Source organism: Lathyrus oleraceus, chromosome 2 (genome assembly GCF_024323335.1).
Source record: "Lathyrus oleraceus cultivar Zhongwan6 chromosome 2, CAAS_Psat_ZW6_1.0, whole genome shotgun sequence".
Taxonomy (NCBI): Eukaryota; Viridiplantae; Streptophyta; class Magnoliopsida; order Fabales; family Fabaceae; genus Lathyrus; species Lathyrus oleraceus.
Genome location: NC_066580.1, coordinates 488,604,752 through 488,626,879, shown reverse-complemented (window position 1 = coordinate 488,626,879; position 22,128 = coordinate 488,604,752). Strand labels below are relative to the sequence as shown.

General features: G+C 34.6%; 1 protein-coding gene across 1 annotated transcript; it reads right to left on the bottom strand.

The window, feature by feature from the left end:
- Nucleotides 1-9,782: 9,782 nt before the first annotated feature.
- On the bottom strand, nt 9,783-15,762 carry LOC127120836 (uncharacterized). The gene is made up of 2 exons (XM_051051402.1): nt 14,636-15,762; nt 9,783-9,909 (listed from the first exon to the last, which is right to left on the bottom strand). Exons 1-2 carry the CDS (start codon nt 15,699-15,701, stop codon nt 9,896-9,898), a joined length of 1,080 nt encoding a protein of 359 aa, XP_050907359.1. The 5' UTR covers nt 15,702-15,762; the 3' UTR covers nt 9,783-9,895.
- Nucleotides 15,763-22,128: the final 6,366 nt, after the last annotated feature.

Genomic DNA, 22,128 nt, shown 5'->3' with positions numbered 1-22,128 from the left:
TAGCATATGAGTGGAAAAAACATTTTTTCCTCATTCGTACATGATGTCACCTTGAAGATTCTTTCTATTCCTTTCATCCACCCTTGAGTAATAAGTGGGTCGTGGCTTCCTACAAATTCAAGTGGGTTCATCTTGTAAAACTTTTCAAAAGCTCTATTTCTCACTTCTTGACGAGGAAGGTATGGTGGTTGTTGGACTCCCAACATTTATTTCATCATCTGCATCATATATTCTTTTTGTTGATGTTGCATTTGAATTTGACAATCTTGTTGTTATTACATAATTACGCCCAATGTTCTTCGTTCCTTTACCCACATTTCCAACTTCCACATTTTGATATCGATTCACTTTAGCCCCCCCCCCCCCCCCCCCCCCTCTTTCTTATGGTTGCTCTACCATATTACCCTACCTACCACATATAAATATCAAGTCGATTATATTTATTACTAAATGATATCATGGTGAGGATTACATAGGTATAATACCTAGAGGATTCACGATTACTACCAGTGATCCAGGGATGGGTTTACGGATGACCTGCTTAGATAACAACTTGCACACCTCATTATTTAAATATATAAAATATTGATACTTGAAGGCCTTTAACACTAGGCTAAACTCACGAACTGAGAGATATAATTATGGAGACCTCCCAACCAAACAGGGGTTTTAACTCTTTTACCTCAAAAACCAAATAAGAGCTTTTGAAATTGATTAGCTCCAACAAATACAAATTTCTCACTTTGGATAATTTATAATATTTCTCTTACCCCAAACCCAAATATCTCACAGATATAAAACTTCTCTCTCAAAAGCACTAAAGTAAAAGTGAGAAAATAAGGAGGGGGAGAGAGAGAGAGAGAGATGTATTAGAATATGTTTTCTAACGTGTTATAAATAAGAAATGATCTCTTTATTTAATGGAAAAAGGTATCTCAAATATGGAAAAAATCCATGAACTTTTTAAGGCTAATAATCTATTAAGTCAATCTAATAATCGTATCAAGTACACAAATGGAAGGTTTTAAAAATAGTCATTACTAGTCGATTATAATCCCTAATAGTTGATTATGAGGCGTTGCAGAAAGAGATAAATAATTATGTCCAAGGGATAATCGATTATATATGGTAAATTGCACTCACAGAAAACTTCTTGATCTTTTACCCAACTAGTTAACTTAAAAACATTTTATGGTTATCAATCGATGAAAGTGGGTGTGTGATTTGCCTTATTAAATTTAGTTCTAGTCTTATACCTTTAAAGACGTGTGTCACTCGACTAAGACACAATGATTTTTCACACTTCCTATCTTTCACACCTTGTGACATTATGACACTACTATGGAAAACACATTTCATAATGGTTGATAAAAAGATATCATCATGTTTTACCAACCTTTGTGATTGCAGGGTGTGGTTATAAGTATGTTATTTTCCACCACATGCGTGTGACAGTTGTGATAAACTAGGGATCGTTCTATCTATCAAAACTATTATACTCCCTACGGTCCTTTTTATAAGAGACATCTGATTTTTTTTATTCATTGAAAAACTAATGTATTTGGATTATATATAGACCAAATACATTAAATATTCAATGAATCTAAAAATTAAACAGCCTCTTATAATAAGGACCATAGGTAGTGGTAAACAATTATTATGCAATATATAATTTGTGTGTTGTCTATCATAACAATTATTATAAATAACCATGGTGAAATACTTTTTATTTTATATTATTTTATTTTTCCTTACATTATAAACCTGTATTTTTTATACTTGTATTTTATACATATATTACCTAAATATTTTTTACATCAAAGTCAAAAATATTATTTACAAACATATATGTATACACCATTGTTATACATTACATATATCAAATTAAGCTAAAACAAAATTTACAAACATCAAATACAAAGTCATGCGTTAGAACCATTTTCAAGTAGTGCATTGAAAATAAATGTCCAACGTCTACGGATGTCTTTTAAGTCATCCGGGGAAAAAGTGTTATATGGTTAAATGTCTACATAAAAAAAAGTAAAGAAAATTGAATATCACATGATTTGAAATATAATAGCAAACTTAAATATTAATATGTTATATATTGTAAAGTTTTATGACATAATATATACCTTATCCCAAGAATCAACAATACCGACAGGGACAATGTTTAACATGTATTTCATTACATAACACTCACACTTGCATCCATCTATTTGTCTCATCGTCTACGAATTTAAACATTTCATGAATATATAACCAAGCATGCATGGAACTATATATATATAAATTAATTTCACAAGTAATCCACTTACACTAGGTTCAAAAAATGTGTGTTATTTTCTAGAATTATTTATATAATAGTGTCTCTCCACAATCCTGTATATTGAAAATGATTTAAAAATATTACACATTAAACTAATTACAATGTTAAAGAAAATATTACTAAAAGTCTCATAAACATAAAGTTACCTAGTAATAATTTGTTTCATCTTAGGTTCAAGTGAATTGTGTAAGGAACACATTATAGTTACCATATTTGTCTGAAGAGATGTGATGATCAATTGAAAATGTTCATTCAATGAACACAAGCATATATAGTTAGTATTTGGTAAAATATGGAAACTAACTATATAAAATAGAGAAACAACAATTTCAAAATTACTCACGCATAGAGAAATGTTATTAAGTAATAATCTTTTCTCCCATCTATATGTGATGTTAAGTATGCTTCAATCTTTTTAAAAAAATATTTGTAAATCGAATACCAACTGGATCCAAGAATCCTTAAATATTTGATTTATTTAATTTTATACAAACATGGTTAATGTACCTAAATGGTTAAACAAAATTCAAAAAATAAGTGATAAATTAGTTCTATAACAAACTATGAGTGTATCATAATGAGATGTTCAATTCTATATACTTATATGCACCAAACTTGTAGTTGTAGATACATATCCCTACTTCATTCAAGGGAGCATATATATTCGATTATTTTGTTGCTTGTCTTATCGCTTTCATATTTCATTGATTTTTGAATTGTTGAGTCTCCTTCATGATTGCACTTCTCGGAGTCAAGTTTGAAAAGATTCATTATTAGCCTGCATAAAATTTTGGTTAGATTTGATCTTGATCATGATATTTTTTTATTAATTACATAGTTAAGTGAAATTAAAACATTTTATGTTTTTTACTTGAGTTTTATTCAAAGTAAAATTTTAAAGTAACTTTAAAATCATGAAAAATTGAGATTTTATATGTTTGATTTGAATCATGGTGTTTACATAAATTTTGTGATTCTTATCAAATTGGAAAGAGGAAAAATTGAGTCATTTGATTTGAATCAGTTTTTACACTTGATTCAAATCATTTTATTGATGTCCACTTCTGTTTGATTTGATTCCAATCAAATTTTGAACATGATTCAAATCACTCATTTTTTCAATATTTTTCTGTCGGGGTTGTGACATTTGATCCGAATCAATTTTTGTACATGACTCGAATCACGTGGATCACGATTCGAATCGCTATTTCCCTGATTTGAATCAACTTACGGATTTTCAATTTTCAATTTTCCTTTTATTCCATTACACTTGCTTATTAGATTGAAATCATATATTGCTTTTGATTCAAATTTAATTGACTTTTTCAGCCATTTTATGTGGTTAATCTCAAGCACATATAAAATCTTTTTGTCACCATTTCTAAAAAAAACATTTATTATTCGGATAATAATTTTTTAATATGATTTTAGTGAAAAATCAATTTCCTCTGTTTTGAGTGTTCAAAGTCTCGCAACAAAATTCTTCCATCTTTAACTTCTTTTCTAAATTCAATTGTTCAATTTTATTACAACTATGTATGTATTATTTAACCTAATTTCTAAATTAAATTAATCATGTCATTTTTTTGCAATCAACTGAAACCAATTTAAAATCAATCTAACGCATTCAGATCCTAAGTCCCATGCCCTTGTGCATGGAGGCATTTTCAATCAAACATTTATTCGCCTGATGCATTGATAACTTTCATAATTTAAAAACAACAAACAAACAAACATTTTCTAGACGAACTCTGATGCTCTGATCCTTCAATAAACTTGAAGGTGCGTAGGTATAGAGTTGTAACACTCTGACGAGTACAATAACAAAAAAACTTTTTTTTTATCCTCCTCTTTTTAATTAAATTTTTCCTCTTAATAATGAAACATTCCCTGTAAGTAAGTAGATTAAGCAATAATAAATGACATAAGCAAACATCCTTAGAAAAACCTAGTAACCTAGAATTAGAGAAAGATCTCATTGAGTGTAATGGAGGTGAGAGGTGTTTAATACATTTCCCTTGCTTAAACGACTCCCGAATCTTATGTCTCATCCTTAACCTTTATGTTTTTATCATTATCTCCTTGTTCCTTAGGAACAAATAAAGGATTGTCGCGGCTCTGTAATTTTTCCAGCTGCGACAGTCATAATTAGTCTATCGTCTGAGTACTTGTCATCAGTCCAAAAACATTCTACCAATCAAACTTACACTACTATAGAAAACACATATAATAAAAAATGTGAAACACATATAACGATGGTTTCATGTTCGTTGCTAGGTAGCGTGTGATTGTATGTATGTTGGTTTCCACAACAGATGAGTGACCGTGGTTATAAGTTAGGTAGTGCGCTACTTATAACAACGAGTAAAGAAGACAACCATTGTGAACTAATTTATAGGTTCTTGGTTCAAATCCCAGCAACTTCATTCTTGTGTTTTAACATTTCACCACGGTTATTTGTTCCAACCGTGATGGTATGTGTAACAATTTATTATAAAATATGAGATTGCTTGTTTTTCCCTGTCCCTCATTAACCATATACAACCATTCAAATATATTTTTGACATAGTAATAAATAAATAAAATTATTCTTGAAAAATAATTTAAACGGTCCAATGTTTTTCAAATTGCATGCATCTTGTAATTCATTATTTCCTCATTAACCCATATAATTTTATTTAATCCCAACATTTTCAAAGTAATGATGATAAATTGATGTCTTCTAAGTCTTTCACACAAAATTTGATTTCCTCTTTTTTTTAGTATATTTTGCAAACATCAAATTTTGTGTGAAAGACTCAAACTGACATCCATTTATCATCATTGTTTTGAAGATTTTGTGACATTGAATCAAACTCTATAGGCTAAAGAGGAAATCATGAATTAAAAGATGCATGCAATTTGAAAAACAATGGATTGTCTAAGTTGTTTTTTAAGATGATTTAATATTTCTGATTATTATCTCAAAAATCAATTTAAATGAATGGAAGTTCAATGATGGGTTAGTGAAACAAACAATCACACATGACCTAACAAAATCACTAACAATATTTATCAACAAAAATTTCAATTAATTAACATAAATTTGGAAGAACTTGATAACTAATCGTTCTTGGAAAATTAAGACAAACTTATAAAATGAAAGGAGGATGAAACTGAGGCGAAAACTACAAGCTTGTGTTAAATTTGAATGGATGACATTTCAGGTCTACCACACAAGCTCGCATCTTTCACTCCAGCTTCATCCTCTCTTATACTTTTTCTTCATAGGAACACAAATAAATTGTAATCCTACAAACACCATGTAAAAAAATAACATGTTAACATAAACTAGCAGTACATTGTAATCCAACAAAAATTTATCAACATACAAAAATTTGTCAACAACAACAACAAACAACAAGTCATGTAAAACATAACAAGGTCTTCAATCTTTGTGCCTAGGTTAATTTGTGTAGTTCTTAAGGTTTTCATAGTTCTAAAGGTCTTTATTTGATTCGAAATCAATTGCATCCAGATTCATTAGGTCTTTTACAATAGTCTCCATATTCCTTATCTTTTTAGGATTAAGATTCTTGAAAAGAATCTTCTTATAGCTTGTTCCACCAGATGGTTCAACAACACTAATGTGATCCCTAACACCTTCAGTTTTCTTAGCTTTGTTCAACCATAACTCTAACATATCAATAACCCCCATTATAACCTCAATCTCGTGAACAAGTTTGCTCCCACTATTCATGTTGAGAGAAAGATCTGAAATCTGAGAGAATGATATAAAATCTGAACAAGAAGATAAACTCTTTTTCAAAATAACATACAATAACAACATACAAAAAAAATCCATAAACTCTCGAACAAGAAAAAAGTCATGTGAAACATAACAATAACATACACGAAAAAGATATAATAAGAAAGAAAAATAATATTTTTATGTATGAAGAACAAGATTGAGGCTATACTATAAAATATGAAAACTAATGACGAAGAAGAAGAGAGAAAATGTGTGCTAGGATTTTATTGTGAGAGATACGTCGATATTGTCAAGAAGCGATAACTAATTCGCTTATATATGAGTAAACAATTTCACCATTGTCGTATTCAAAAACCGTGATAAAATGTAACGTCTTTCACAACGGTTGACATTAACAACCGTGATGATAGATATGTTAATTTTAATTTATATATCATATTATGAGGACAACACTCATTGTAACAAAAAAAATAGAAAATTGTTGGAATTGAGATTCGAACTCGGTCATTCCATGAATGTATAATCACGGTAATTAGTTTGACCGTAATGCAATGTTTTTTCGTAAATATAAAAAAAAAATAAAGTGCGTACAAAAAATGAGGTATTACCACGATTAACCGTCAGACCGTTGTAATTTAGTGTTACGAAAGGTCTATTTTGTAGTATTGTTATCTATTCTCGCCCCCGCGCGGTCAAAAGTCTTTTACAAAAGAACATTGTTTAGCCTTCAACTACGAACATACAAGCAACAGTTAACCACTAAAATGCGATCTAAACATTCGTTCAATAAAACTAACAAACCAATACATAGTTTTTTACAAAAAACTACATAGTTTTGAATTTTTCATCGTACCTGAGGATACGTAGAAGCAAAACCCACAATCTTTTTTTTGACATTTTCTTTTTCCCTTGCAACATTTCAATAGCAAGAAGAAAATAATATCATAAGCTAACATTCTATTCGCAAATATAACTAAATGATTTATGTTGATTATAACAAATGTGAATGGTGTTAATACCTTATTCTCGCATAATCGACTCTCGAATCCAAATTTAATTGCGACAATCATTTTCTTTTTCTTTTAAGGATTTTATCTATATTTCTTTTCTTTTTCTAAATAAATAAAATCAACCATAACTCAAAAGTTCAAACGCAATAATATACAGTAATAAACTAAAAGTTACTACATAAACTCAATAATACGCAAATATTTTTTGGGTATCACGACATAAATTCAAAAGTTACTAATATTAATTTTTAAGTTATAATCAACCACAACAATAAAAACTATTTTATAGAATAAATATATCAAAAAAGAATCTCTACTTTCAAAATCAACTTTGAATCTTCTAATATATATTCAAATATAGATTTAACTTTATGGATGTTGAATATCAATTTTAAACTATATTTACTATTTTGATTGAGATTTAAAAATAATTGGTTTTTGTATATTTTCATTTTAATAAATCAATTTAATATTATATTTTGACTGAAAGTTTTAATAAATAAATGGTAGAAGATGGGATTACCAAATAATGCGTGTTAGTTGGTTTAAGTAACTGTAATATAGTTAAATATCTAACAACATCATTTTTAATATTTTTGAATGAGATTAATTGCTATACACTATCGATGTAAAAAATTTATACCGTCAATGCATCATAATCATCTATTTGCGTTATTTTACATGCGATTATAATAAAAGTCAAACTTCTCTAACATATCAATGATTGTAATTAACTGAAAGTGTAAAATATCTTTACATTATCAATGCATTTTAATTAAATTCTTTTTTATCATATATTAATATAACCAAATTTGTAATACTTATAAATTAATAATTTAAAATATATATATTTTTTAACAATGAAATAAATGGCCGGGTAAAATTTTGTGTTATTTAATATAATAATTAATATATGCGCATGAGTATCCAATATTGTTTAATAATGTTGTATAGTGGTGTTGAAAGAATAGTATAATAGAAAAATGGTGATGATGAATAAAAATTGGATATGGGGAATGAAATAGGTGGGGACAGAAAGGGAAAGGTGATGGGTGTGAGTTAATTTTATTTTTCTTTGGTCAGGTGTCAGTTAAACTTTACTTCTGCTTTCTGTCACTACAGCTGGCACTTACCGGACGCCAGCTGGGATTCATTCTACGTACGGACGGACTCCCAATACGCAGCTACCGTCGCCGTTTCTCCACCCTCCTCTTTTTTTCTTTCCCCAACCAATTTTTTTATAACTTTATTAAACTATCATATTCCTAAATTAATTTATACTATTAATAAATAAGATAATAATAAACTGCATAAGACTTGTATTCATAAGCTTAAGGGTTAAGTGAGTAATAGTTTTTGTTTTTAATATTTAATTATTTTTGGTACCAAGCTAGGGAAGGGAGTTGAAACCAGTACATGGATCACAGGGTGGGGACCGGTGTTTTAAGATAGAGAGCCATGCCATTACACACGAATCATTGTGAGATTACTCGCTTGCCCTTTTGTATCTTGAATGAACAACACTTTTTCTTTCATCTACAATAGCAATGTGTTTTTTATGCTAATGCTACCGGAGAGTAAAGACTCAAATTTCCTACTCATAAAAAAATACTTATTTGAATTGTGTATTTTAAAGAAATTTATTATTTTTTATAACAAAATTAATGTTATTTATTAGAATTTTTAAAATTATAGTCAATAAAATAGTTGAATAAAGAATAAATTAGTTATTCCTACGAGGGCCGACGCATATGATAAAAGTCGGCCCAAGGCAGAATCATAACTAGGAGTAGTTTAAAATAGTCTCGCTTTAAACTCAATCCACTAAGGAGAAGTTCAATTTAGCCACTCGACTCAAAGAGATAAATATATTTACAACAAAAATAATATCATGATAAAGATGGAAAGAAAAGTAAAATGTTTATTTGAATATAAGTTGCTAAGGCATAAAGTTCTAGGACCTATAGAGTAATCATGAGTTATTCCTACAAAAGCATAAGTATAAGTTTTAAGCAGGATCATTACATGACATAATGAAGTATATAGTAATATTTATCGGCTTGAACAATCACGATTGGAGCTGAAGAATGAGGGACATCATAAATTATAGTAATGCCCCTATATAAAGACCCACAACAAAAAAACCAAGGTACACCTACTCTTGAAAATATCAAAACTTTTATCCTTTGCTATATTCATTTTTTGACTTGAGAAACATGGTGTTTTGCAAGTATCACTGTCATCACTTCTCCAAAATAGAGAAGGAACACTCAAGGGATGACCATTACTGAATGTTGTCATCTTACCATATTTCAACCCACAGTTGGAATATTTTGGTTCGGACAAGATGACTAATAAATAAGGATATAATTGTAAGACCCCAATTTTGTCCCTAAGATCCCTCATGGCATCATATCATATCATATCATTGCCTCAAGGATCTTTGTGCACCTTTGCTTCCCTCTTTGTGGGTGGGTTATGTAACACCCTTCTACCCAAACGACATATTTAAAGAATTTATCAGAGTACAACATGTAGAAGAGTTTACATTTCATTCAACTTAACACTCATCACTTTACAACATAAAAATATTTCATTTATTTTAATAAAACTTCGCAGCGGACAACAACACAATTAACGATTTATAAAAATGTTTCAACAAAACATATCAATAATTTAGTCTTCATACACAACTTAAATAATAATATAATCTCTATTGAATCCCATAACCCCGGTGTCACATGACCAGAGCATTGACTCGACTCTGTAGAATAACTCTACACTTATTCTTCACCTCAACAAAAGCTACTCCTCATTATCTGCACATTGCTCATCATAGATGAACATAAACACATGCAGAAGGGGTGAGAATTACATTATTAAACAATAATATAACGACCGAATATAATATGAATAATTTGCACATATGTCAACACGGATCATCACAATCATCATTATAATCAACAAACTCATGAATATCAACAAAACAACACATCAATTGCAATGCACACACCCATGCATGACTCAACACGACTCGGTATACCCATTTTGTGACCACTACAGGATCACTACTCCCAGATTCACCACCATAGAATCCGAGTTCCCCATAAGGAACCAAGCCTCTCAACAAGCCCGGAGTCAACAACATCATTGGAACTCAGTCCGTTCATCACTAGGCATCGGCCTTTCATGAATGCATGCACATCAAACATGCATCATAATCAACATAGCAACAACAACATCATATAGTCATGTTATCATCATCATTAATAGCATGACATACAACTCAACAAAACAACAACAACATTACAACGATATCACATCTGGGAGTTTAAAACGCGAAAGCTGTCCGTCAAACTGATATGGCGAACGCCGTTAGGCTAATGGTGAACGCCATTAGCGTTAAACGCTCTTATTCTGGAAAAACTGTCTGTCAAACTGATATGGCGAACGCCGTTAGGCTAATGGTGAACGCCATTAGCGTTAAACGCTCTTATTCTGGAAAAAGGCCCAAATGGCGAGCGCCAAAGGCATAATGGCGAACGTCATTTGGCTGTTATGTGCATAAACAAGATTTTAAGCGCAGAAACAGTGGACGCGCGGCTTCTAAGCCTACAACCCAATATCAACATTTAACAATCATACATACACCACATACTTCGATTACAATGTATATAACGCCACCATACTCACAGATCGGACAATTTCCCTCAAAAACCACAACTTTCCCAATCTCCCTAAATTCCCCAAATTTATCAACAACCCAATCCTATATCATGTAATTGCTCGCATATTATCGTTTAATAAGGTTCAGACCCCTTACCTCTTTGGATTGAAGGAAGCTCTGAGCAATCTTTGGTCTTTTCCTCTTCCTTCTCTTTCTCTTCAGCGCTTCTCCCTTTTCTGACTCTGAGGCAAAATACGTGAAAATGAAAACCTTCAGTTATCTCCTTTGGCCTCTTTTACCCAATTCCACTTTTACCCTTCCACTCTTCATATTCCAATTATATTATTTATTTAATTATTATTAAAATAAATAATATCTATAATAATAATAATAATAATAATAATCCAATAATTCAACTTTATTTAATTAAATTAATAAAATACTATTAACTCAATTAAATAATTCTCTTATTTTAATCGGGGTGTTACAACTCTCCCCCACTTTAGAAGTTTTCGTCCTCGAAAACATACCTCAAGCAAATAGAGCCGGATACGACTCCTTCATCTGATCTTCACGCTCCCAAGTCAAGCTCTCACCAGCTGGACCTCCCCAAACAACTTTCACTAGAGCAATTTTCTTACCTCTCAGGGTCTTCTCTTCTCGGTCATCTATCCGAATTGGCAACACCTCAACGGTCAAATTATCCCTCACCTGGATATCATCCAACTGAACAACATGCGACGGATCCGCAATATACTTTCTTAACTGAGATACATGAAACACGTCATGCAGATTAGAAAGCGACGGCGGTAAAGCTATCCGATACGCCACTTCCCCAACCCTCTTCAAAATCTGATACGGACCCACAAACCTCGGAGTAAGCTTTTTAGACTTTAAAGCTCTACCCACACCTGTCGTCGGAGTAACTCTCAAGAACACATGATCTCCCTCTTGGAACTCAAGTGCTTTTCTCCTCTTATCATGATAACTCTTCTGAAGACTCTGAGAAATCTTCATCTTCTCCTGAATCATCTTAACCTTTTCAGTCGTCTGCTGCACAATCTCAGGTCCGAGTACAACACTCTCACCTGACTCATACCAACACAATGGAGTTCTACACCTCCTACCATACAATGCTTCATATGGAGCCATACCGATACTAGCATGAAAACTATTATTATAAGTAAACTCCACCAACGGCAAATAACTATCCCAAGAACCACTCTGCTCCAACACACAAGCTCTCAACAAATCCTCCAAGGATTGGATAGTTCTTTCAGTCTGACCGTCAGTCTGAGGATGATAAGCTGAACTCAACCTCAACTTAGTCCCCAACGCTTTCTGCAAACTTTCCCAAAATCTAGAAGTAAATCTGGGATCTCTATCAGACACAATACTGGATGGAATACCATGCAGCCTCACTATCTCCTCAATATACAACTCTGCCAACTTCTCTAAAGAGTGATTAATCTTCATCGGCAAGAAATGCGCCGACTTAGTCAATCGATCCACAATCACCCAAATAGAATCATTACCTTTCACCGTCCTCGGCAGTCCCGTCACAAAATCCATGGAAATGCTATCCCACTTCCATTCAGGAATCTTCAAAGGTTGCATCATACCTGTCGGTTTCTGATGTTCAATCTTTGACTTCTGACAAGTCAAACAGGCATACACAAACTTAGCAACATCTCTTTTCATACCCGCCCACCAAAACAACTTCTTCAAATCTTGATACATTTTAGTTGCACCTGGATGGATACTCAATCCACTCCTATGGCCCTCTTCAAGAATACTCTTTTTCAATTCAGACACCTCGGGAACACAAACTCTACCTTTAAATCGCAGGATGCCATTCTCATCAATCTCAAAATTACCACCATTACCCTGGTTAACCATAGTAATATGATCAACTAGAGCGACATCAACTTGCTGACCATTCCGAATATCTTCCAGAATTCCACTAGTCAACTTCAGCATACCCAACTTTACACTATCAGCGGAAACTTCACAACCCAAACTCATATCACGGAACTGTTCAATTAACTCAAGCTCCCGAACCATCATCATAGACATATGTAGAGACTTTCTACTCAGCGCATCTGCAACTACATTAGCCTTACCGGGATGATAACTCAATTCGAAGTCAAAATCCTTCAGTAGTTCTAACCACCTTCTCTGCCTCATATTTAACTCTTTCTGATCAAACAGATACTTCAGACTCTTGTGATCACTGAACACTTCGAATCTGGAACCATACAGATAATGCCTCCACATTTTCAACACAAATACAACAGCTGCAAGCTCTAGATCATGCGTAGGATAATTCCTCTCATGAACTCTCAACTGTCTAGAAGCATAAGCTACAACTTTACCATTCTGCATCAAAACACCACCAAGACCCATCAAAGAAGCATCACAATAAACAACGAAGGACTCACCAGGATTAGGCAAGACCAACACTGGAGCACTGGTCAACCGCCTCTTCAACTCAACAAAACTCGCTTCACAAGCTGCATCCCACACATACACTTGACCCTTCTTAGTCAACTGCGTCAACGGCAATGCCAACTTAGAGAAGCCTTCAATAAATCTGCGATAATAACCAGCTAACCCCAGAAAACTGCGTATCTCAGTAGCAGACTTCGGAGTCTCCCACTGTAATACAGCATCAACTTTAGCAGGATCAACAGAGATCCCACCACTCGAAATCACATGGCCAAGGAAACTCACTTCCTTCAACCAGAACTCACATTTAGATAACTTTGCATATAATTTCTTTTCTCTTAACACCTGCAAAACAATTCTCAGATGTCCTGCATGCTCTTCTTCCGTCTTAGAATATATCAATATATCATCTATGAACACCACAACAAAATCATCAAGGTACGGATGGAATATACGATTCATATATTCCATAAACACACCTGGAGCATTAGATACACCGAACGGCATCACAGTGTATTCATAATGACCATACCTCGTACGGAAAGCAGTCTTCGCAATATCATCTGACTTCACTCGGATCTGATGATAACCCGATCGCAAATCAATCTTACTGAAAACATGAGCTCCAACCAACTGGTCCATCAAATCATCAATCCTCGGCAATGGATACCGATTCTTGATAGTCACCTTATTCAACTGCCGATAATCGACACACAACCTCATCGTACCTTCTTTCTTCTTCACTAACAATACTGGTGCACCCCAAGGAGAAACACTTGGACGCACAAACTTCTTCTCAAGCAATTCTTCAAGTTGCTTCTTCAGTTCAACTAATTCAGTTGCCGACATTCTATAAGGAGACATCGACACTGGACTCGTACCTGGTACTAAGTCAATGGCAAATTCGACTTCACGTTCTGGAGGTAAATCACTTACATCCTCCGGAAACACATCCTGAAATTCACAGACAACAGGCAAATCTACACTCACCACTTTCTTATCCGCTTGCAGAGACGCAAATAAAGCGAATATCTGAGCTTCATCTTTCACAAAATCCCCCACCTGCCTAGCAGATAGAAATCTTGCCTCATCATTCTCACCAACTTCAGAAAACCGCACCGTCTTCCTATAGCAGTTGATAAACACGCCATAGAATTCTAGCCAATTCATTCCCAGAATAATATCAATTTGGTGCAAGGGTAAGCACACCAAATCAATCACGAACTCTCTCTCAAAGATCGTCAAATGACAACCTCGACAGACAACAGAAGTCTTCACAGAACCATTAGCAGGAGTATCTATCACCATACTTCCGCCTAGGGACGACATAATCACACCAATCCTGGTCGCACACTCATACGAAATGAACGAATGAGTAGCACCAGTGTCAACAATAGCAAGCAATTCAACATTATTAATCAAGCAAGTACCTTTAATCAGATTATCTTCTTTAGGAGCTTCAGCCCCACTCAGAGCAAACACCCTACCAGTAGTATGAGCTGCAGTAGCCGCCTTCTTCGGTTTCGAGCACTGCGAACTGATATGGCCTTTCTCGCCACAATTAAAACACGTCGGACCAGCATCCTTACATTCAGTAACTCTATGACCAGTCTGACCGCATCGGAAACATCTCAGCACTCTCTTGGTACAGCTATCAGCACGGTGGCCTGGCTCGCCACACTTGAAACATTTACTAGCTATGGAAGATCCTCCCCCACTTGGCTTCTTCTCATCTACCACTTTCTGCTTACCCTTACCATTCGGAGATGCATAAGGACTACCACGATCCTTATTCTTCTTCTCGCTAAGACTCTTGTAATGAGCAGTTCTAGCCTTGCTATCTTCATCAAATATCCGGCACTTATTAACCAGTGTAGGAAACCTACGAATCTCCTGGTAACCAATACCTTGTTTGATCTCGGGACGCAACCCGTTCTCAAACTTGACACACTTGGATTCCTCAGCATCAGCAGCATTATAATGAGGACAATACTGCACCAGCTCCTCAAACTTCGAAGCGTAATCAGCAACAGACATGTTACCCTGCTTCAGTTCTAGAAATTCCATCTCCTTCTTACATCGCACATCAGCAGGAAAATATTTCTCCAGAAAGGCCGTCTTGAACCTTACCCAAGTCATCTCAGCACCTGGTACTTCAATTCTCTGGCGAGTATTATCCCACCAGTTTTCAGCCTCTTCAGATAACATATGCGTACCAAACTGCACCTTCTGTGCTTCAGTACACGTCATCACCCGGAAAATCTTCTCAATTTCCTTCAGCCAAATCTGAGCACCATCTGGATCGTAGCGCCCTTTGAATGTAGGAGGGTTATTCTTCAGAAACCTTCCCAAATTCTTAAACTCATCGACCGGCGGATTCTGCTGCGCCTGCATAGCCTGCGCCATAGCAGCCAAAGCCTCAGCAATCGCACGGTCATTTTCTCCAGCCATACTCTGCACAACACAACCACCACCGTTAAATATCGACAGTGTCATTTACACTAATCGACCAACAGGGAAAACATCACATTATGACTCGACTGGACTGACCATGCTCTGATACCACTAATGTAACACCCTTCTACCCAAACGACATATTTAAAGAATTTATCAGAGTACAACATGTAGAAGAGTTTACATTTCATTCAACTTAACACTCATCACTTTACAACATAAAAATATTTCATTTATTTTAATAAAACTTCGCAGCGGACAACAACACAATTAACGATTTATAAAAATGTTTCAACAAAACATATCAATAATTTAGTCTTCATACACAACTTAAATAATAATATAATCTCTATTGAATCCCATAACCCCGGTGTCACATGACCAGAGCATTGACTCGACTCTGTAGAATAACTCTACACTTATTCTTCACCTCAACAAAAGCTACTCCTCATTATCTGCACATTGCTCATCATAGATGAACATAAACACATGCAGAAGGGGTGAGAATTACATTATTAAACAATAATATAACGACCGAATATAATATGAATAATTTGCACATATGTCAACACGGATCATCACAATCATCATTATAATCAACAAACTCATGAATATCAACAAAACAACACATCAATTGCAATGCACACACCCATGCATGACTCAACACGACTCGGTATACCCATTTTGTGACCACTACAGGATCACTACTCCCAGATTCACCACCATAGAATCCGAGTTCCCCATAAGGAACCAAGCCTCTCAACAAGCCCGGAGTCAACAACATCATTGGAACTCAGTCCGTTCATCACTAGGCATCGGCCTTTCATGAATGCATGCACATCAAACATGCATCATAATCAACATAGCAACAACAACATCATATAGTCATGTTATCATCATCATTAATAACATGACATACAACTCAACAAAACAACAACAACATTACAACGATATCACATCTGGGAGTTTAAAACGCGAAAGCTGTCCGTCAAACTGATATGGCGAACGCCGTTAGGCTAATGGTGAACGCCATTAGCGTTAAACGCTCTTATTCTGGAAAAACTGTCTGTCAAACTGATATGGCGAACGCCGTTAGGCTAATGGTGAACGCCATTAGCGTTAAACGCTCTTATTCTGGAAAAGGCCCAAATGGCGAGCGCCAAAGGCATAATGGCGAACGTCATTTGGCTGTTATGTGCATAAACAAGATTTTAAGCGCAGAAACAGTGGACGCGCGACTTCTAAGCCTACAACCCAATATCAACATTTAACAATCATACATACACCACATACTTCGATTACAATGTATATAACGCCACCATACTCACAGATCGGACAATTTCCCTCAAAAACCACAACTTTCCCAATCTCCCTAAATTCCCCAAATTTATCAACAACCCAATCCTATATCATGTAATTGCTCGCATATTATCGTTTAATAAGGTTCAGACCCCTTACCTCTTTGGATTGAAGGAAGCTCTGAGCAATCTTTGGTCTTTTCCTCTTCCTTCTCTTTCTCTTCAGCGCTTCTCCCTTTTCTGACTCTGAGGCAAAATACGTGAAAATGAAAACCTTCAGTTATCTCCTTTGGCCTCTTTTACCCAATTCCACTTTTACCCTTCCACTCTTCATATTCCAATTATATTATTTATTTAATTATTATTAAAATAAATAATATCTATAATAATAATAATAATAATAATAATCCAATAATTCAACTTTATTTAATTAAATTAATAAAATACTATTAACTCAATTAAATAATTCTCTTATTTTAATCGGGGTGTTACAGGTTATCTTGTGAGTGTGGTTCTTGATCACCAGGCATGTTTTGCATTTGTATATCATTGCTTTTCATCTGTCTATTAACCAAAAGTACAAAAATATTGTCATCTAACCATGTTACTTGCAGATGAAGCAAGCTAGGTCAAAACAGTCAAATCATCCATTGAACAGTGGATGGTGACCATTCTTGAAGAATTTGGGCACCATGATCATTCATCAAGAGTTCATTTGAGTTGTGACATCATTTTGAACCAAGATCTCAAGTGGTAGGGGCTTGGAATTCATCAGAACATGGTTCAGTCAACCAAAACCCTAGCAAAGTCAACTGTGGTCAACTGTGCATTTAATCAGTGATTTGATGGTGGGAATTGGTTTGAGAGGTCTCATTCATGTCCATACAAGCCTCATATAACATGACAAACATCCACAGTGAAGAATTTGAGGTCAGACAAAAAGTTTCCAAAAATAGTAAGTTGACCTGTAATTGGAATTTGCCAAAAATGGAAAGTTCTTCTCCTCAAAATTACATCATCATACAAGCTTCAAATGAATTTTTGTCCAACATGAAAGATGAATATCTTGTTCTCCCATTTCCAAAAAGTCCAAGAACACTCATTTCTCATGTGTGGTTGGCAAGTTATGATCAAATCATTCTCAAGAATTTTTGAACTTCAAAGTGAGATAACTTCCAAACCATTTGGCCAAATTGAGTGAGGTTTTTTGCTACAAGTCACATTTGACATGCTCTATCCAAATCCTTCATCACATTTCACCAAAAATCATTCAATCAAAATGGATTTTTTTCAAGTGCATTGAATTAAAAAAGGGAGAGGTGAAAAATTGACTTTCAAATTAAGCCTTGCCTACACTTTCTACCAATTACAAATGTTCAAAAACCAAATTTGGGATGTGTTTAGGCCCATTTTCTCACTGTAGCATGCCATGCACATGCAACTTGAGTGTTTTTGCCAATTGACCAAAACACCTTCATTTAAGCTAATTTCATTTACCACTTCACTAACCAAGCTTAAGCATTGCTAATCAGAAGTATATATTGCACATTTCAGACTGAAAACCCTAGCCACATTTTACAAAACTCAGATTCAAACATATTTCTCTCAAAAACTCTCATTCTTCACTTAGAATTTTTCTGGAAAATTGTCAAAGAACTCGTGCTCTTGTGCATTGGTCCATCATTCACTATCCTTTTTGAAGCTTTTGCAAGCATTATTTCACGACTGTAGAACAAAGAACAGCACTGTTGTATTGGAGCTTCATTCATGGCAGCTACTTGTTTGAGCTAAATCGTGCAAGCTGAGCTCCAAATCCTACTTCTATTCATCAATACAAACATCAAGGCGCAGCTGTTTCGCACTTACACGGCCAAAGAACCACGAAAGCAACACTGTTCTTCAAATCAGGTGAACTTTCGAACCTTGCTATTCTTGAAATGTTGACATGCTTTGGATAGATCTTGCCTTGCTGGTTATACTGAACTTTAAATCGTGAAATTTCATCAAGTATTGTGAAAGTTATGTTGTCATGAAGTTTCATATGTGAATGTTAAGTTGCTTGTTTCTTCCATGTTAGCTCGAATTAGGGTTAATGAATGTTGGATTATTGATGAGCATTAGGAGATGAACACAATGATATATTGTTTGTTGATTTTGGTTACAAAATGTTCTTGCTGGAAAATCTGGAAAGATGATGATGAACAAGCTCGAAACCCTAATTTTTTCATGCCAGACCCGCGTTTGATCCTCTGAACCTCGCTCTGCATGTGTTTCCCGTGTTTTTGGCCATGAAGCCAATCGCTGGTTGCCACGCCCTTAAGTGAAACGCGGCGTTTCACTTAAGTGGCCGTGTAATTACAAGTTTGCCACTGCCGATATTTAATTCATTTAAATCATTTTCTTTTTTTCAATTTTAATTTCATTTTGATCTTCAATCTTCAAAAATTCATAAGTCACCCAATACTTATCCAAATTTGATGGGATTTTTTGTGAAATGCTCCTCATGATCTCTAGTTTATTATGATGATTTTTCCAGATTTTTTGCACGTGTGGATTTTTAAATGTGCTAGGGTTTGTTCATGTGTGTCCATTTTGTGTATGCCATGCCATTTTGCTTGTGAAATAATGATACTTAATCCAATGCCTCTCAAGTTATTTGTGCTTAAACTAGACATGTTCATGGTCATTTTGGTGTAGAGTTTGTCATTTTATCATTGCTGGTTGATGAGATATGATTTTTTTGAATAGAGGTGTGACAATTTGTGTCATACCATTCATGTCCAACTTCATGATTTTAATTACCATGCTTATTGAACTCAAAATGGTCTGGATTTTTGCATGAAGATACTTATGGATATTGAGAATACATGTGAATTTTTCTGGAATTATTGATGGCATTTCCTATTTGATTGGAAGTTTCTCCCCTGTTTGGTCATTTGGTGATTTTTTGTGATACATGTTTGTATTTGGTTTGTGAAATTCTGGTTATTAATTGGATGGGTGTGAAATTTGGCATGTGCATTATAGACATCTTGAAGTTTATTATGGCTTTGGTCCTATTCATTTATCATGTTTTGTTTCTGTTTTATGATTAATTGAAGTTGGTGCATGTTTTGATGCATTGTATGAGTTTGCTTGAACTTGCTTTGACTTTCTGATTTTCATTGACCTACTTCCCTTGATCCAAATGAGCTGAAATTTGGTATGATTATCATGTTATGGATGATGTTTGATCATGAATTATTTGAGGATTTATTGAAATGTTTGTGACTGAATTTGAGTGGAGTCTTTCTATTGACTTCTTTGAGGTTCTATTTGACATGCTTTGACCTAATTTGTTTGTGAAATGATAATGATGAATGATATGAATATGAAACCACTTGGGTTTGTTTCTTAATTGTTTGAACTTGATTTTGGATAGCCTTCACTTGCTGTTTTGGATTTTTTATCTCCTTTTGACCCTAGGCTTGTCCTAGTGGTCTTGTTGCTCATGTTTGAGTTTGGTTTTTCAGGTTAAGAAGCAAATGCTTTAAGGAGATCAATGCAAGTTGATTGAGTTTGATTGATTATCATGAACTAAATTGTTTGTTTTGTAGGATGCTTAGCTCATATGCTTTGAGCTTTGTGCATTGCACATTTGACTGATTGTGTTGATCCTTGTCTTATATTGGTTTTGAATTTGAGTTGTATACTGATTTTATTTGATTGATTTCAGGTACCATTAGTTGCTAATAGTTCTTTGAGAACTTGCATTGCTTTGCTTGATAGCATTTGCATTGAGGTATAACACCTTCTTCTTCATGTAGTCTGGAAGACCTGGCCTGTTACTTGGCCAGGCAACTGTCTGAAGTCCTCCTTAAGAGGCAATATTTGTGATTGTTTAACTTTGTCCCCAAGCAGGTAAAGACCTCATGTGAGGCAATTGGTAGACAAAAGAGATATGTAGCCTATCTCCTACTATTCTGTGAGTCACTCACCTTGCTCGCACCACATGTGTTGATGCATAGTGAGTAAAAACCCAAGATCTATCGAGTCTAACTTGTGGAGAGAGTTCCATCTTTCTGAACTCCCACACCTTCTGATATTCGATGCTCTCCCTGACCAGGGATAAGAGTGATGAGGCACACCCCTCATATCCTTTCATCTGCTTCACCTTGGCTCTCAATGTCAAGGTTAAGAGCACCATTAATCCTATTCCAGTTGGCTTCAGTGCCTACCCTTTGTATGAGCCTTATTGTTTGGTTATAGAGTGTGCTGAATGACTTTGGTTGATTGATTACTTAGTTCATTTGTACATGTATGCTTGTATGCTTTGTGCATTTATCATCATTAATTGCTCATTAGTGCATGATCATTCCATTTGTCTTTGTGACATATCTTTGTTGTTTGCCCATTGAGGACAATTGTAAGACCATTCATTGGCCATTGTTCCTATGATATGGAAGTGAGTATAAGGCCATTTCATTGGCCACTCATCTTCTCTTTGCTTGATGCATTTGTTTGTTGTATGTGAGGATGCAATTGTAAGTCCATGTAATTTGGCATTTGTTTTCCTATGATCATATGTTGGAGGTTAGAGTAAGCCCAGATAAATTGGCATCTGACATCCAAGTGTTTGCTTTGTTTTGTTGGAGATTGGTATAAGCCCAGATAGATTGGCATCCGGTATCCACTTTTTTTTATTTCTTTGTTGAGGAGATTGGTATAAGTCCATAGAGTGGCCTCTGATATCCAGTTTTGTTTTAGGAGATTGGTATAAGTCCAGTGATTGGCATCCGGTATCCGCTTTCGTTGACTTTCTTCTTTTGTTTGCTTTTTGTGTTATTGCTCATTGTCTATTCCAAAGGACACACTTGAATCATCTTCTATATGATTTCAAGAGGTGAACCTTCTAGGAAGTTTTACACTCCATCTTCATCCATTCATCCCTCTTTGTCCTAAACCTTTTCACACATTACTTTCAAAACTTGAGATAAATATTGTGCAAACATCTTCATGCTTTCAAATTAGAAACCTGGACCCTAAGTCCTTGACTTTTCAAACTCCATTTCATAATACTTCTTTTGAATCAATCTTAATCATACTTTGACCCTCCTTTTGTGAATAATCATAATCAATTAACTTCACCCATTCAATTGTTTTGTGGCGTTGTCCATTCTTGTTAAGTTTTC